The sequence below is a fragment of the Nomia melanderi genome, chromosome 6 (genome assembly GCF_051020985.1).
Source record: "Nomia melanderi isolate GNS246 chromosome 6, iyNomMela1, whole genome shotgun sequence".
NCBI lineage: Eukaryota > Metazoa > Arthropoda > Insecta > Hymenoptera > Halictidae > Nomia > Nomia melanderi.
Window position 1 is genome coordinate 1,254,275 of NC_135004.1, and position 18,744 is coordinate 1,273,018.

The 18,744-nt window shown below is 41.4% G+C and overlaps 2 protein-coding genes across 2 annotated transcripts in view; both read left to right on the plus strand.

Moving 5' to 3' along the window:
- LOC116427642 (uncharacterized) overlaps positions 1-18,744 on the plus strand; it is a 188,695-nt gene that overhangs the window by 88,943 nt on the left and 81,008 nt on the right. The gene's annotated exons all lie outside the window — the stretch shown is intronic.
- LOC116434154 (uncharacterized) lies at positions 1,168-1,874 on the plus strand. The gene is made up of 2 exons (XM_076368341.1): positions 1,168-1,219; positions 1,390-1,874. The coding sequence occupies exons 1-2, from the start codon at positions 1,168-1,170 to the stop codon at positions 1,866-1,868; spliced, it is 531 nt and encodes a 176-aa protein (XP_076224456.1). The 3' UTR covers positions 1,869-1,874.

Sequence of the window (18,744 nt, forward strand, 5' to 3'; positions counted from 1 at the left end):
ATTCGTGGTTACCGGCCAAACTTGTTTTAATCTTAGTCGTTTCAAGTGTTTTGTATTGTTGCGTGGAGTCTATTATAGAGTGATATTTTTTTGTTTATTAAAATTGCTGTACCTCCTCCCCCGCTATCTAGACGGTCGTTTCTGATACAGACATAATCTTTAAAGAATAGTGTATGTTTCTTGTTTAATTTTGTTTCGTTTAGCAAACCTATATCGGGCTTCTTTTTATTAATTAAGGTTGTTAGGGCTATTCTTTTGCTATTGCTTACTATTGAATTTACGTTTAATGATAGAATTTTTAATTTGAGTGGTTCTGAGTGAATGTTAATGTTGGTAGCCATTGAGAAAGACTTCTTTTAGGTGACTTTTTTGGCGTCCTCTTTGTCTTGGATTTTAGACTTTTCCTCAGGTTCCGTATCCATTGAATTCTCGTTCGCAGAGTTTTTGCCGGCTTTCTCGATTAATGTTTTCTGCGAGGTGACTCCGTACAATTGTTTTTGCAAGCTGCTGATCATCTCTTGTTGTGCAATAGCTTGTTGGTTTAATTTCTCATTTTGGGCTTTTAATTCTTCTATTAATTGGCGCATGTCTGTTAATACCTTTGCATTCTCTTCTTCATTTCGTTTGGTTGTGTTTTCATTTTTCGGTATTTTTAGATCAGCCATCGGGATATGTAAATTTTTTCTCTTTCCTATGCCAGAAAGATTTCTACTGACACTTTCTATAGTGTTGAGGTTTAGTGAGCCACTTTTTTCCATATTTATTAACTTCTTTATTACTTCGTTAGGTATTACTTTTACTTTCTCTTGCTCCATGTTGATATGATCATGTTGCGTTTCTTCAATATTTTCGGTTTCTCGTCGGGAGTCCCCGCAGGACTCATCTGGCGGGAAATTTAAATCTGCCACTATACTGTATTTTTTTGTTACTTCCCGCTTATGCAAAATATTTATAAAATAAATTATGTGTTTCACTGATTTTTTGTCACCACTTGCCCTGCGTTTGTTGTATTTTTGCTGCACTTCGGTTGCGGTCATTAACACAGGTATTAGGCACGTCTTACCTGGACGATCACTTATGACCAACTGGTATTTTACAGCGTGGTATGAACGTTGTCGAGAATAGTGATTCGTGAATGAAGGAAATTCGTGCAAGGTATGGGTTTAGATGCTCTCCAAGTGGCGTGAAGGTTTAATATTGAACAATCCTTTAACGCAATGTATGTTTATTTGTCAATACCTGTTTAAGGAGGGAATACACTTTGTAAGATGAAAATTTTCGATTTTTTTTTGTTTGAAATTGATTCCTGTATATGTCTAGAATACGTGTATAAAGTTACGGAGCAAAATTTTATGTATTTTGGAAGATACAGCTAGCCTAACAGGTCAGCGTCAGCGCATGATGAATTAGATGATTTTAATCATCCTACTCCACTTCACCCAGATGTGCTCAAACACTTGAAACCAATATATGAAGAATTCTCGAAGGAGGATTTATTAACCAGGTGTCTAGGTGGACGCACACAGAATTGCAATGAGAGTTTCAATTCAATAGTTTGGCGCCTAAATCCAAAGTATCTAAATTCCGGAGCAAAAATTATCGAAATCTCCGCCTTTATTACTGCTGGCATTTTTAACGAGGGCTACTCATCTGTATTGAAGATAATGAATGCATTAAATATTTATATCGGGCAGCAATGCAAATTCTTTGTCGATACGTATGACGCGCAGCGCATAACGAGACAGAAACGCCGCAGACAAAGCAGCATAAAAGAAGCACGAATCTCGCGTAGGATGCACCAAATGGAGCAAAATGAATTTTTTGAAGACACAGAAGGATTATCAAATGATCCTGATATAGCGGATTAGTTTCTTGCAGCAGTAAGTGTTCAATAACTACTACTCTAACAGTGGAAAAACTTTAAACGCGTTTTTCTCAATATCATATTTCTGAATCTTGTGTACACGATACAGAACGATCTATTGGACCAATTGAGCTCCTAAGGCGATTTTTCGTTAGGTAATGATAAAATATCGTCGATGAACTAAAAAATTTCATAAATAATTGCATTTTTTCCTTTCAATTTACATTATAAAGTCGAAATTTTTAGCGGAAAATCGTAACATTTTCAATAAAGCTCAAAACTTTTGCATTTTTGTACTTTTTTCGGAATTTTTTTAGTTCATCGACGAGATAATTTTATAAGGATTAAAAAAACTTTTGTTTTCCTGTTTCATATGAAAATTAGAGGCTCTAGGCTGTACACAAACTGACGATGCGCGTAGCGCGGAGCTGTGAAGATCCATAAATATTACGAAAAAAAAATACATTAATCATTAAAATAGAAAATTGTTTGTATTGTTTAAATATAGAACATAACATAATGAAAGTTTGAGAACGCTCCGCTTTGTAGTTATTGAGAAAAAAATTCCTAAAAATCACTATTGTTTAGGCGCTCTAAAGTGTATTCCCCCCTTAAGTCAAAGTATGGACGTTGGCGAGCGTATAAATTCGTGAATCAGAGAAAATTGCACAAGAGTTACACACCTATTAGACTTAAGGTTAGAACACACGAACTCAACAAATTTCAAATTTCTTGCTTTAAACTACGGAAACTGTACACATTACTTTTTTCAACGATTTGCATGGACTTTCATACGATTAAATAGCACGAACACGTATCAAACGCGAATGGCGTTAACTGTGGTATTCCACAGTCCGAGTCTTATGCGCAATGGGAACGTTGGTAACAAAAAAAAAAAAAAAAGATCCTAGTAACACGCGGTGGAAAGTAAATTCAGAAGAAGAAAGTAAAATCCAATGAAATTTGAAGAATCGGCGTTTCACGTTTGCCGGAGAAAATTAGAAGCGATAAATGCATAGGCAGCGATTTCGTATCGTTGGACCTACGTCGTCGGCCAGCACGTAAAAGTTCCATTGTCATTAACGGCGTGCCGTAACGAAGATTTAATTAACATTTCTACATTCTCCTCGACTTCTCGAATATCCTTGACAGAAGAAATTAAGTTCGCATTTAATCTCCCGTTTTTCTCGATCAATTAGATCTGCATTGTATGTAAATCCGCAGTCGGTTCATTAATATTGAGCAAGAGTATCGCTAAACGAGATCTCAAGCCGAAACAGATTTCTACGGGATAAATACGTGGTAACGAGTGGTTAAAATGAATTTAATCGTGCATAGGCGAAACTCGTAGTTATTAGTACTAATTGTAAGATTAAGTAGTCAATCAGGCGGTTGATGTAATTGCTGATAGCAGATTTTTTTTCATTAATAGCTATAATTATCGCAGAGATATTTTCTTGGCAATTCTACAAAACGTAGACGCATCATTTCTGTAAGAAACTATTGTTTGGAAATATCAGCTTATAGTTTCCTAATATTATTGCAGCAAAGTAAAGATCGTGATCAACGTAGATAACAGTAAAAACGGAATTATGGAACATTACAACAGAAATTCTTAGATATCAAAATAGAATCATTAGCAGTCAGTATGGAATCACTAAAAATCTCTAAAACTCTCTAAAAATCGTTGAAATCAATAGGGATCAATGGACATTGTCGAGCACATGTCGGGCCTCGCAAGAAAATGTTCACGGAGGATATTATTAAGAATTATAGCACAATGATGACAGAAAAAATAAAACACTGTCGACAAGGGTTGTAATATCACTGTGCTAACCATGAAATAGAAATTCCTATGAGAATCACGTTTCGTACATCGCGCGGAGGGTTGCTTTTGTCACGGAGACTCTTTCTCTATTTTTTTTTTTTTTTTTTTTGAGAGAGAGAGAGATCGCAGCGGTACAATATGAATTCAGGAAAGCAGGCGTTTTAATCGAGCCGCTCCCTACGGCGGCGGATGAGAGTAGCGCTTGCTCGGACCGTGGCCGAGCGCAATTGCGATTCGCTCGCGGTTGCTCGTGACTCGCTCTAAAGCACCGTAACGCTGAACGATTGTCACGGTTCGGGATCGCCGTCGCTGGCATTGACGAACCAAGAACCCGATCGATCGTGTCTGAATCATATTTTTTTCCCTTTTTCTCTTCCCTGGTCTTTCATCCTTCATTTTTACCCGTTCCCTTGTACCTCTGTTGCGTAACCCAGAGAAAGAATAATTTGATCATAAATTGAATAATGCAGAATAATCTCACTAAAGTCTCCAAAGGCAGTAGATTCGATTAACAATATTGGAACACTAAAAACGATACAATAGTAGTAAAAGTTGACAACCCATTGATGGTAACAATATTCTAGAGATCAAGCAGATGTCTAACCACATTATTACTCTGTATATTTCACTGCTTTGCAGTCACTCATGCTCCATGATTATTACTAGACTACAAATCCTTTGAAAATGCAAAATTGCACAGTATGCGCGCAGCACAATAAAATGTACGGAACATTGGAAGTACACTGCTTCTTATAACATTTCTTAGAAAGAAACTTTCAGAGAATGGTAAGAAAGAAGTTTTCTTACCATTCTCTATTATAATTGTACCGTAATCCTATCTCTCTAATTACATTCCGAGAAATTTAAATCTGCGCAAAGATCCACATTCCAATCGTGACAAAGAAGACCAGTAACACTGTCACAACGCAAGCCAAATAGTCACAGCCAATACCCGACAAGTGTCACGATCATACGTAAACACTCATGCACCAATAATCTTGAATCATCGATCAACGAACCGACGGTTCACCCGGTAGACACGGTATGCATCGGTGTGCAACAACTCGTTTCCATCGCGTGGGAATACGAAGTTCCCAGTAGCCGCGTCTATTCGGAGCCGGTGCTCGCTCGCTCGCTCGCTCGCTTGCTCGCCGACAATCCGTGCCGATGCGCTTTGACGGCGAGGAGCTGCTGCACAGCGGAGACAGAAAAATCCGCTGACAGCCGAGAGATATCTCTCGCAATAAAATATTTTAACGGTACTTTCTGGGGCAGCGCAGCGGTGTGGCAGCGTCTTCGAGAGCGAGGCCTCCTCCCGTACCCACGATCGATCCCCGCCCACCATGAAAACGCTTTTCATAGCCGCGTTCCTTCTACCGTCTCTCGTTGCGCTGTTCGGCCTGTACGTGCACACGCCGCGGCGGAGTGTCAGACATCGACGAACGGATGCGGTCGGGCCCGGGATATGCGCGCTCTCCGCCGCGAAATGTAATCCCTTTCCCGTGTGCGATGCGGTTCCCGCGACGGGTCGGAGTGGATACTTTTTCCGCGTCGATCGAATTCTACAAGGTGATCGTTCTTTTAACGTCGGACACGTTGCCTCGCGCAGAAACGCGCTCGCAACGTCTGGTAATCGTGAAACAAGAGAGCTAATACGAGGACGAAGCGAGAATTATAGAAGATTACTGTTTCGACTTTCGAAATGTTTTTACAGTTTAGCGTCTACAAAGCGGTAAACGATATTTGCAGTTATTAGACAATACTTTAGGGTTTTCAAATATTGTAGAAATTGACGTGTTACCATTCATCGCAGTTCAGCTTCAAATATTCAACTAAGTCGTTATCGCAAGGCAGAGTGAATACATTTCCAAAGGTAACAAGTGGTCTCCGAATCCTTTCACGCGCGAGTTCAAAAGAAGCGAAAGACAATATTCCATGTTCAAGTAAGGAGAGTAAGCCGGCGATGGTCACCGTAATGAATGAGAAAAAACCGTAGAAGGTAAAAAGCCTCCAGCCAATTTTTCGCCAGGCACTCCGTGGCCGCCATCGTCACGGTTATTAGCCAGTTTTTACCCGGCTGCCGGTGGGTTTTCATCCGCGGAAGAAACCGTGTCCCCGGTGTCCCTTTAACGAGTGTCGTCGACCCGGTGGAAAGGTCAGGAACTACCGGGGGAATCGACTCCGGTTTTTCGCGCAACACGTTACACGCCGGCTCGCCGGAAAAACGTGGAACCCGTTTTTTCTCCGCGCCGCGCGTGACTTATCGTCCCGCGATCGATCCCCGAGTCCGTCGGAGACGTGCCTTCCCCAAGGATCCCCTTGATGATCCTCGAGAAAATCGCGGTGTCGTCGTCGCCATCGGCTAGACCGGAAGGGGAGAGCGTTTTCCCCGTCGCCGGCGATCGATCGCCGGGCTTCCGATCATTCCGACCGTTTAACACTTCCGATACACCATGGCTAAGTGTACCAGCGTAGACCCATCTGGGTTAGGGTCTGGATGAGACGGGTCTATATAGGGTGTTCGTGTAGTTTTCAACCAGTTAACCTATAACGGAGCAATGCCGCCATACGAACGGCATGACATTTTTATATATGTATATGGCGCCTAAGATCATTTTATTATTTTTATCAGTGTTATTTTTGTAATATTTACAATTAACGCGTTAAGTATTATGCCAGATCAACTTGAAATACTTCCGGTCAGGGTAAACTGCGGAATTTAGTTTGAAAAAGTAAGGGTTAAGGATTAACTGTGGAATTTAGTTCGAAAAATCTCTCATTGCGCACGTAATGAAATTGAATGATAAAATGTAGATTCGTCGAACGCAGAGCGAATGCGTCTATAATATATTCTAACGAAAAATTAAAGCAAAACGATACTGTACTCGTTTAGGTTCGATCAATGTTGCAAGCATAAGTCCCGAGCCGTGCGCTTTGAAAGCTGCAGCTTTAAAGGTTGGAGATTTGAGGGCTCAAGCTTAGAGCTGTAAAAGCTGAAGGCTTTAATGCTCGAGTCTTTATGCTCGAAGACTGTACTTAATATTTAATACCTAACGCTCAAATCGAGCTTCCGAGATTGAGTCTTGACATGTTCGAAGACTCGAGTTCTGTAGAACTAAACCTCCAAGACTCAATTTTGAAGGTTCAACCTTGATGCTTTGAAGATTCATCCTTTAAAGTTGAGTCTTGAAGACTTAGATTTCTATATATCCACTTTCAGTTCGATTAAATATTAATTAGTTATTTATTGAATAATAAACATGTTCGCAGTGTGAACTTCACACTACAAATCCCAGTCCGTTCTCAGCTGGATCTCGTTCTATCTTCGTTTACCGAGAACAACGAGCAATAAAGAAATTTTGTATATAAAACCTTACTCATTCACGATAATCATTCAAGAAGAATGAAAGAAAAGAATGTTTCTTTCTTTAACCGCAGTAGTGTAAGTGAATTCGGTATTAAATGCCTTCGGAGAAACGTAGGTGATCAATTCTCTTAATGTTACGTTTTTGCACATTGCAGAACGCGCGTTTCGCAACGCGTATCGCGGAAAGGTGTTCAGAGAAATTCTATGGAGTCGGAAGAATGTATTTTATACGGCACGCAACGATGGAAATGATTGAAAACACACGAGACACAAGTTCACGATATTGGTCAATTTATTTTCCAATTCTACTCCGCGATTTCATAATCTGGTTTCCTTTCTTTGATCAGTAGACCGCACGCAACCGACGTGCCCTCGGGGAGACTGGTTTACTCTATCCTCGATTCCGTCTCTTTCATCACGATCATCGAGCAATATCTCGTGTTCTACACGCCGCGCTGTACAAAGAGTCGGATAATGTTCAGCTTTCTAGAGGTACAGAAGCGAATCGTTTCGAGGTGTGCGGTCGCATCGCGCGATGCCGTTTCGCCGCGGAGATGTCCGTAGCGAAAGGGTTAAATACCGTTAGTCCCGAGGCGGCGCGGTTCTTTCACCCGGTTCCCTCAAGCTTCGGACCGTTACACCACTTTCGCTGAACAGCTCGCACACGGTTTTTGCGAACGCGAGCGCCTCTCGTCGAACGATAATCGACGATGAGTCGCGGAGTCCGCTTAGCTTTGTGTCTCACTTTCCTCGCGTGATTTTCTCGGGCCTGTGTTCGTTCTTCGTTTTCATATTCCTCGGGCAGACCGGAGAAAGTTCATAAAATCGAATGAATCGAGGCATCCATCAAATATTCTCGACGTCGGAATCCGGCGGAATTTTATAAACGCAGGCAATTACTTCGGCTTACGATTTTGACCGTGACATCGCGTTTTGGAATGCTCGAGCACACCGAAGGACGATTACTTCTGAGTCACTTTAAATTTTCTGGAGCGCGTTCGAGCCTTTTATCGGATCTAAACCTTCGAACGCGTCATCCGTACGCAATCGCTAAGTCATCTCTCCGTTAAGCGGTATATCCACTTTCACTGGCACGCAGGAATTTGAGAAACTCAAAATTTTCTTTCAGACATGCTGGCTTCAACGTAATAGATTAAAATAATCATTTATTTTAGTTTCGTTTCGAGTAACTAACCTTTCAGTATTTTAAATACATTTAGAGTATTCTTTGGAATGTAAATTTCGTTGCATCGTAAAATTCTAGATGGAATTCGATTGCAAAATAAGATACCGCGTCGGCGAGTGAACAATTAAGCTCGAAAGTTCTCCGCAGCTCCTTCGATAAGAAACAACGATTGAAAAGTAGAAAAATTCGAGGCCCCAGGCGGCCTTTAATCACGTTCCGAGAAGAAAAGAACGCATCGGGGAAATGAAAAATAGTCGGGACGATATAGCGAGTCTCGTTTCCTGGTTTTCCACGGTATTCGTGATTATTCGCCGGAAGGAAACAAAAGGTCGGGCAATACGTGACGATGTTCCTCCGCTTGTTTCGTCAGGCAACGGCTGACATGTTTCTTTCAGCGAGCGTGCAGGCCGAGGAAACGAGAAGTCTAGCCCGCGAGTGTGTCTGTTGGCGTCTTTCATTCTTCCTGTCTCTGTGGCCTACCGGCAATAGCCGCTATCGAGCCGCATCCACCATTGTACAGGACACGCGTCCTCGGCGACGCACGCGACAGCGTTCGCTGAAACTTGGCGGCTTAATTAACACATTCGAGGCCGCTGGCGTCGTCCTGTAGGTCAACGTAGTCCTGTGTTGTTTAGTTTTTTTTTAGCAATGCTGCTAACGAGTTCTACGTTATATTTCATTCTTCACCTGAATAACATAGTACTACGTTGCTTTTCATTTTTTTTTAATAATCCTGGAAACGTAGTTATACGTTATTTTTAATCTTTTTAGAAGAATGTTGGCAACGTAGTTCTAAGTCATTTTTAATTTTTGTATACGATTACTGGTAACGTAGTTGTACGTTATATTTAATTCGTTAGCTGAATAACATAGTACTACGTCGCTTTTAATTGTTTTTAATAATCCTGAAAACGTAGTTATACGTTATTTTCAATCTTTTTAGAAGAATGCTGACAACATAGTCCTAGGTCATTTTTCATGTTTTTATACGAATACTGGTAATGTAATTCTACATTATTTTACATGTATCAGAAGAATGGAGGTCACTCATTTCAAAATCAGTAGCTAAGAATTGACAACCTAGTTCTATCATGTATTTTTATCTTGCGGTATGCAGCTACAGACTTCGTGAAATTATACTTATGCGGTCACGAATGTGTTAATTGCGGTTTATCGTTGCTGAAAGGCGAAGCGAGGCAGAATGTAATGTCTTATTGCATACTACTGACAATAATTCGAATGTAACGCGGTAGAACCTAAATTATCCGGTTTAATTGGGCAACTATCAGTCCAGATGAATGGAGACTCGAGAAGAAATTCTTCAACGCGTGCTTGGAAAAATCGATCGTCTACAGGATGTCCCATTTTAATCTATAAACGCGTTCATCTCCGGAACTATTCGTTATTTCGCAAAATAAAAGTTTCACTTTAATGGTTTGTCTTAGTTAGTAAGCACCTAATCGGATCACATATTGCTCGACTCTGGTCAAAGCAAAGCGAAACAGTGCTAACCGGATTTGAGGCGGTGAACAATTTCACCGATGATTCGGAGTGTCGCTTGATTGGGCAGCCGTTTCCTACGAGTTCGCTTCCGCTCGAATCGAGACACTTCGGTTTGCGGAACTCAGTCCAACGTCGATTTGTATTCAATTTAATATTAAACTCTAGTACAGTTCTCGCGTAGAACATTCTTACTCAATTATATTTCAAACTTCTATGACTATATAAAAGAAATATTTCCTATATTTTAAACTTCACGTTTCCTTGCGCCTATTGTTTAGAACCTTGCAACAATCGATATTTCAAAATCTCCGCTTATATAAGTATATTTTATAACATCGAACAAGACAGAGATCTCCAAAGTCCAATGTAATAAATCCATCAACGACAATCAAATTAACATTCCACAAAAATCGCGAAGAATTTCTCAGCTGAGAAAATTACATTGTTCCATAAGTTTCCTTCACATTTACTTTAAAAGAAATTCTCGAAAGATGACAATACAAGCTTCTCAGAAAGGTGAATCACAATGATTCCGTGTAATTCAATAATATAACATAAAACACAAAATATTCTGCATCCATTAGATGTCAACGAAACAAGAGAAACTTTTAGGACAATCTAATATTCAGCAAGTTCGAGTCAAGAAGAGCGGTACGAAGTCAAGTGGGATTCACTAAAATTTAACGGAAGAGATAACGAGATAACGTCGCTCGTTCCTTCCAGCCGGTTGCCACGAGATTTACATTCGGAAAATGAGTCAGCGTTTCCAGGAGCGTGTCGCGTGCGTGTAAGTGCAGCGCGTGCTGCACGCAGTTCGAGAGGAAAAAGAGAAAGAGTCTTCCATTTCGGAAATCGACCGGCACGGGAGCCGACAGTCTGCGTCGGGTAACACGAACCCTAGGGAGCGACGCTCAAAGCGAGAGGGTGGGGAGAGCGTAGGGCGGACTGGCGATAAGAGCAAATTAAATTAGAGCCTGCTATCGTCTTCAGCCGGGAAGTTATTCGGTGCACTTCGACGCAGCGGTGCATTGACCTCCAATCGACCGAGCACGCGGCAACGAATTGCACCGCGCCGTTAGAATTATGTTAACGTTACGAAATGAATGGTCAATCGAATATTTTCTTTCAGTTGTTTTTATGTAACGACGCTAGAGGTTGATTCTTTAGGAAGTGCGGTGATTATATGAATTTCTTGGCGTATTCGATCGTAGAATTGACGGATGAAAGTATCGTAAATGTTGAAGAAAAGACGGATAGAGAAAGCGAATGAAATCGTAATAGAATTGTGAGTGACAGCTACATTGTGAACACTGTTTATTCAAGATTCTACGGATGCATCAGGTCAGATTCGCGAAATTATGATATTTCTGTTTTATGTAATCGTAAAACTGAGGATTAGGTTTCATGTGTTTCCTTTATTATATCGAAGTTTCGCATAATTAGACTCCGACGTAAACGGCGTCTAACGAGAAGTTCGGTCGCGCAATTGACGTCTCGGAAGTAAGGCTCGGTTCACACTGGGCGTCGCGAGTCGAACGGGAACGATCGGTCGTAATGGGAAATATCAATGCAATCGCGATGAATCGCAATATTCTCTAATTATATATGAATTATAGATTTACGAATTAAGTTTACGGATTACTTCATATATTATAATTTCTTGGGAATCCTACAAGATCCGCGTTATCCATCATTTCATTCCTCGCTGTTAACCAGAACTCTTGCTCCAAGAAATCACTGTCTATCTACCTCGTTTCTTTAAACTACTCCAAAGAGTTTCAACTTCCCATGAAAATCAAGACAACCAAACCCACCGTGAATTCTCTATTGGATCACACGTGAGCGATGCCGACCTATGTTCGAGTCGCTCAGAAGCCACTGCAGTCAAGTCGATTTTTTGATATTCACTCATTTCTGTAAATTTTAATGGACTAAATAATATTCTTTCTAGTTACTAAAGGATTTACTCGTTTCTTTGTTTCTCCCATGTCAGAAAGCCCTTCTCTTTATAGCTTCATTTCAGAAGCCAAAACATTAATTTTCCCAATTTTTCTTTTGCGAACTAACCACATTGAACGACTCTAATACAACATGATTGGGCCGTGCCGTGACACCGTTAAGTGTAAATCGAGCTAAAACGCGCGGCGCGGATCGCTCGATCGATATTTATCGGCCGATTGTTCCCGCGACGCCTGGCATCTAGACACTGCTCGGCCGTCGAGGTGTCGTGAAACCGCTCGCGGTAGTCAGCCGTGACATTCTCGTCTCGAATTCGTGTGTTCGACGCACGGGGGCCGCCCACGCGCCGGACGATCGTGACTTTATGGAAATCAAACGAGCCACCCACGATCCAGTGAATCCTTCTCCGGCGGGGGATGCCATCGGGACGGTTCAGCAGGAAAAATACGTGTACCCCGGTCTCCCTCTGTCGTAATGCCGTTTATGAGAGCTGCGCGATGAAACCAATGCGAATCGACGCTCCTCTTCGCGTTTATGTACTCTTTAAGGGGCGATGATCGGCTACCAGTGTATTTATTCATTGATTTATCGACGCGATTCTTTTATGCGTGCGAAGGGAAGAGGTTGCTGGATGAACCAGACGGTTTTACCTTCTTATAGGTGCATTATACGGAAAATTTCAGGACAGTAAGATATGAGATGGTAATGGAGATTTGAACGTTCGTAAATCAAAGGGAATGAAGTTGTACAGGATTTTTGGGTAATGGAGAGTTCGATTGTTGACAGTGGAAAAAAGTATGGGTTGTTCGGGTGCGTTAATTGTTTAATCTGTTAGTTACTATACGTCACTGTAGTGGTTTTCGTGTATGTCATTAATTTGAACGCCGCTATAGCGGGATAATTCTTTCTCTGTCATTGATAATTGTGCACATTATAGTCTAATCTAATGTAATTGCACAGTGAAGAATTCTGTCAGTTTCAAATCACGGTGCTGCATTTATAATATGTAGATCGTGTGCAACCTTGCTTCGTGACTAGTCTCGTCGTACGTAAAAGGGTAATGGACGGATTAATAGCATTGATAAGTATATTGTTATATTTGTAAATTGATCGGCCATTCGAGGTGAGAAATTTGGAATTTTCTGTGTTGAAGTTCACTTGAAAGATTTGTTCATTTTCGACGCATCATTCAATTTCCGTGTTTTCAAGTTTACTTGTAGTATGTTGGACTTTTTGACGCATCGTTCGATTTGAATAGCTTCAAGTTCACTTTCACGGTTATTTCAATGCGTTCATGTTTATTTGAAAAACGTAGATTGCACGGAAGTCCGTGCTCCAGCAACCGAAGGAGAAGGTTTTCAACTGCGACGAGAAATTCCGTGTCGAGTGGGTCGCCGAGCCAGAGGTCGTACTAATTAACATATCCTAGGTCTGCCGAGGGGCTTAATGGATCGCTTCTGAAACGATTCGAGCGAGTATAAAGGAAACGAGTGGTCGTCGGCTCGTGAGTCACGTTTATTGTTCATCGTTTAGCAGCCCACGAGACGCCTTTCTCCGGCTGAATTAAAGTCTCCCCGGTCTTTTCGTCGCCGAGGACAGCGGATTGCGCCACCGTGCACGCGATCGAGCTAATACCTTCTGTTACAAGATCGTGACGGTGCAATAGTTTCTCGTGCCAGGGATAAAAAGAGGAAGAAAGAAATTAGATAGAAAGGGAGAGAGAAAATTGCATCGTTACTCTCCTCCGAAAAACGAGGGAATCCAAGCTGCGCGCTAATAATATAAGGAATCAGAGCATCTAATGCGATTCAATTTCACCTTATATTGTCTTCCCCGACGTTTTCGAGTTGCGATTCGAGTCCGGTACTTTCACGGTGGAACGCTGACCTTATTTAAAGGAATTACCCTTTGAACGAGCGACGAGCGGGATAAGGATTCGAGTTAAACGTCGGTTGGAACTGGACACCTTTTTCTCGTTTAATTAAAACCTTAGAACCGTTTTTCGTTCGCTTTGCACGCACGTGTTTGAAGATTTCCACGTCAGCGGATCATGATTCATATGTTCTATAACATTCTTCGTTCGGCCCCTGCCTTATCATGTATCTCGCCTAACAGTCGCCGTGGAACCTTTGAAGTCGGAACAGTTCTTAAAAAAGCGGCTATAAATTCTGTCCAGTTGGATACTTCATTCCGGTTAACGAGTTCAACCTAGTTTATATACTCATTTCGCCGCTTTTTCCTCTGTTACATTAACGATCCGCTTTATTTTCCCGTGAGCCGGATAAAATCTTCCCTGCCCGTTGATCTTAAACCCCTTTTTCCCCCTTCGGACACCTGCAGTCTTAATACTCCGCTAATGACCTATAAATTTTACAATCTTAGATAAATTATTAACCTCGGATGAAACGCGAGCCGGGGCTCGCTTTTTGCCCTGTTTTCGTATCGAAAAACCGGCGAGCTGAAACGGGAAAAACACGAGGGTCGGTCCCGTGAAGTAGGTTTACCGTAAAGTATGAACGTTCATGAACGGGAGAACAATAAACCGAGAGTTACATTCGCAGGGCGAGAGGTTAACTAACAAGCTTCCGGCAGGCGAACCTTCAAAGCGGAGATAAAACTTGGTCGAAACGTCGTCAAACTTTTCGGTCGCGTTCCGCTCGCGACGAATCGATTGCGCGCGCGATTGCGATTACGCGAATGGAAGTTTGCTCGGGAAGAGATCGCTTTTCCGATTACTTTGCGCCGCAGAAACTAATTTTCCACTATATGTTCCTGAACTCGCCGTGAGCAACGCTGAAATTTTCTGCAAGTAACGCGGCCATCAAAAAATAAAAATGTTAACTATAGCTTGTAAACGTTTTAGCACATTGATATAAATAGTAAAACTTGTATAGATATTTCCCGTAAGCATTTCTCGGTAAAATTGCATGGCTATTTTCGAAAGAATTTTAGCAATTACAAATGGCACTCGAAGAGTTAATATTAACCTCTTAACACTTCTCAAATAGAAGTTAATAAAATATCATTGAATTCTGCCGAGTTCAAAATAATTATTATTTCTCTATTAGTAACCCTTTACGATCGGCACATTTTCTTAGTGGCAGCACGAACTAGTCGAAGCAAATATATATTTTTAAGATTATTTTTCTATATGTGATTCATAATAAATATTATATACGTATATTGAAAAATACAGATTATTTTTTGAAGTTAATATATTTCATTGAATATAAATACTGTAGAGAAGAATAAATACTTACAATACATCCCGATCGTAAAATAACAGTGTACACAGAAAAAAAGATAATACCGCCATACTGGCGACATCGATTTTGAAAAGAAATGTTAAATGTTGCCACTGCGGCGGCACCGATCGCAAAGGGTTCATTGCTGTGCTTTGAAGTCAATAGAGTAAGGAACTTTTGAACGCTGCTGTATATCTACCGAGAGAACACAGAGGAATCAGTTCTCGGTAGTAGAAACGTTATTTCCCGAGCTGCTCGAAAAACGAGGCCGCGTCCACGGAATTTTCGTTGACTCGTGTGTCCCCGGCTGTGGGATGACTCACTGACACACCGTATCCGACGAGGAACGCGCCGCCCCGCCCGCCATCGCGCGGCAATCGAGCCGAGTAACGTCTCGGGTTATCGCGGCTCGCTCCACGTCCTTTGTATCAATCAACGAAAATTAGATTCCCCTGGCCGCGCCGGGCCACCGATATATATAAAAGAGGCGCAGCCTTTCTCGAGTTAATGACAAAATGGTCGCGGAAATTGGATCGTCGTGCGACGGGGAGCCAGCCCGACGCGAAATTGTTTCCTCGTGGACGAGGGCGACGATGGATCCGTCGACTGACGCGACGATCCGAGGACAGGCCCGAAACGTCGCGGGATTTTCCGTAGCAATTCGAGGAAAATCAGAGTTCTCTCGTTCCTCTCGTTTTTTCTGCTCCAACCTACCGTGATTCCAGCGCGCAATTCGATCCGACGTTCCACGGAACGGAATAGACTTTTCCACTCGCAAACAGTCGGATTCAATTGTCGATAGAGGATGCGCGGTTCTTAGGGAATGCACCATGTGTAACGAAAGTAAAGGGACGCGAAGTATTTATTTTCAGATGGTTTTATTCGAAATGATAATAATTCAATTGAATTTTTGTTGTTTAGTAGAGAAGGAATGTTTTGACCCTTTGCACTCAAAAGTTTTTGGCTAGAAATGTGCAACATTTCTGAATGAGATGTAAACGACTTTCTTCGAGACTAACAAACGAGAAAATGCACGTAAGCTAAGAAACAAGGCTATTTTATTTCAATATTCCGCATATCGATGTATCATACGGAGTAAAATGTTATATACGAGATTATAATTTTCTGTATCAAATCTACTGGTGACTGAGAGTCTGAGCGTAAAGTTTTAAAGCATGTTTGAGATATTCGGTATAATCTGAGGTACAATCCATGGATCTGAAATATCGATTTCGTGGATAGCCAAAACTTCGAACGATGTAAACTGCGATAAATAGTGACTCAATTATTCGAGGTCCTGTAATTCATTTTTTAATAGTATTATTTTTTGTTGTTATTGAAATTATTTAGGTTCCATTCAATTCTTATTCAATTTAACATTACGAATTACTAAGTAAATAACAATGACTATAATATAACAACGAAGAAACTTTGTATATAACTTTTTTATGTAACTTCGACGAAAATTCGATTGGATCGATTTCGGAATCTGATAATTGATTCTGTAGGAGAGGTTTCCAACAGAAAATTTAGTCTTTTGAGACGATGGTTTCGTGGAAAGATACGACTGCGCGGCGGGTGTAAAGTTGACGATGACTAGGGAAGAAAAAGGGGGCGGGGAAGAAGATTGAACCAGCACCCACCGCGCACGATTCAATCAAAGAGGCCTTTGAGCGCTGAACCAACCCACAACTATTTTCTACCTTGGTAGAAGTACCGGGTACGAAAATACGCCCGATGGTACTCGTTTCGAAGCAGACGTTTCTTAAATAAGCAGGTCTAGCCGGCGCGCAGCTTCGGGAAAAAGGAACGCACGGGGTGGGATGCGTTCTTCTGTCCTCCGTCACTTCCGGGCTCCGCTACTGAAGTACGCGTCACCTTTCCTCGTAAATCCTTCGGGGAAAAAGTGAAACATTCGAGTTGTCTGGATCTACATCTCTAACGGGAGTCTCGAAGTTTGTGGTAGAAGCTTTGAACTTTGATAGAGTGTTAGGTAACGATTGCATTGTAAATCTATGCGTAAGTTATGATTTTTATGATTCGTTTTATGTTTAATCACTTATATCAACAGAGTTATTTATAATGTTACTATTGGTCACATTATATTTAGAATCGAAAGTTGCTGTCTAAGGATTTCATTATGTGACTATAAGATCAATATATAGCTTTGTTATCTTCTAACATTTAAAAGATGGATTTCTATTTTAGTTTTCTATAGAAAAGATGTCTAAAGCCTTCGAATTCCTCGTCCACGAAGGATTAAAGTTCCATTTGAAGAAACGGATTTGTATTTTTTCAAGTGCAGCGTTGCATGTGTAGAAATTTGAACTCGTCAGAGAACTTCTTCCAGTCTTCTTTAACCGTACTAGAAGTTATAACTTGTTTTTAAGAAAATATTCGTTTGAACCGATATTAATCTTAAAAACCAGTTTTCTGGAATGCGATTCAAATCGAAGGGACCGATCACTCGGTATCGATTCAAACTACAATGACTCGGTGATCGAAATATGCAGCGGATCCTGAGAACCATTCCAGTCGCCGAATTAATATAGATTCACGCCTCGAAGGTCCAGTGCGAATTATTCAACGATAAAACACGTCCGAGCCGAAGATACGAGAGGCATTCTACATGTAAATTGCGCTCTGCCCGCGTGATTTAGTAATGCAGCGCCGGAGGAGGAAGCTTCCGCTAGAATTTACGCTCGCCTGAAAATTTCGGTCGCCTCGAGAAGCTTCGTTTACTTGATCGAGGTGTTGCAAATTTCGTGAGCCGTGTGTATGCGATGGGTGACGTCAGCTAGACGAAACGAACGCCAGTTCGGAAGTTAACGCTAACATCACCGAATAATTAAACCGATTTACTTGTAACTACCTAAGTTTCCGAACGACATCCACGCCACTATCCAAATTTAAAATATCAATCTCTCAGAAAAACTGGGAATATAAATACTTCTAGAATTTTACCTTTTTTTTTCAATAATCCTAATAATTCTATTTTCTCCGTGTGCTCTCACTTTTCAAACGAGAATTTTCAGATGTACTAGACACCATTTGTCTATAAATACGTATTCTCTCTAAACACTAAAAATCAAGGAAAATCAATTCCTTGTTCAAACAAAACATTTTGAATCGTTTCTACAAAATTGTCGATTTTCGATAGAAGCTTGTCTCTATGGCATTTATTAAAGCTCGATTTACGGACGATTCTACACTTTATCTATCCTTCCTAAAAGATTACACGTTTATTCATATATATCGTGGAAGTAAGTGTATCAAGAACAGAGCATCATAATATAAATTCGCATAATTGCATCAATCAAAATCGACTGAAACTGTAACGAAATAATGTTTAAAATATTCAATTTCCCTCAAACTAACGTGTTCTGTAAATCTAGTGTTCAAGAATTAATTTTGCCACTGGATAAATATTGAAAAATCCCGAGCCACAGTGTGCACGCTGCATAATTTCGACTGACGACGTCACTCCAGTTTCCAATTTCGGGTGCGTGATGAATGGGGTTCGTTTTTCGAGGGTGTAGCTGCGTTTCTGTAAGGAGAAGGGAGCGAGTCAGTCATCGCCGGTACGTGGAACGCGCGGGTCTAATGAATGGATCGCGGCGAGCGATCTATTCCGCGTCTAGGATCCATCCCCGCGGATCCCCGGCCGCGGCCGCCGCCGCCACGCCCGGACGCGACAGAATTTCAAGCGTCTATTTATAAAGAGTGAACGAACGGGGCACGGATGCAGCCGGCGGACGCCGGACGGACGGGAAACGCGGCAGCAACGGGTCA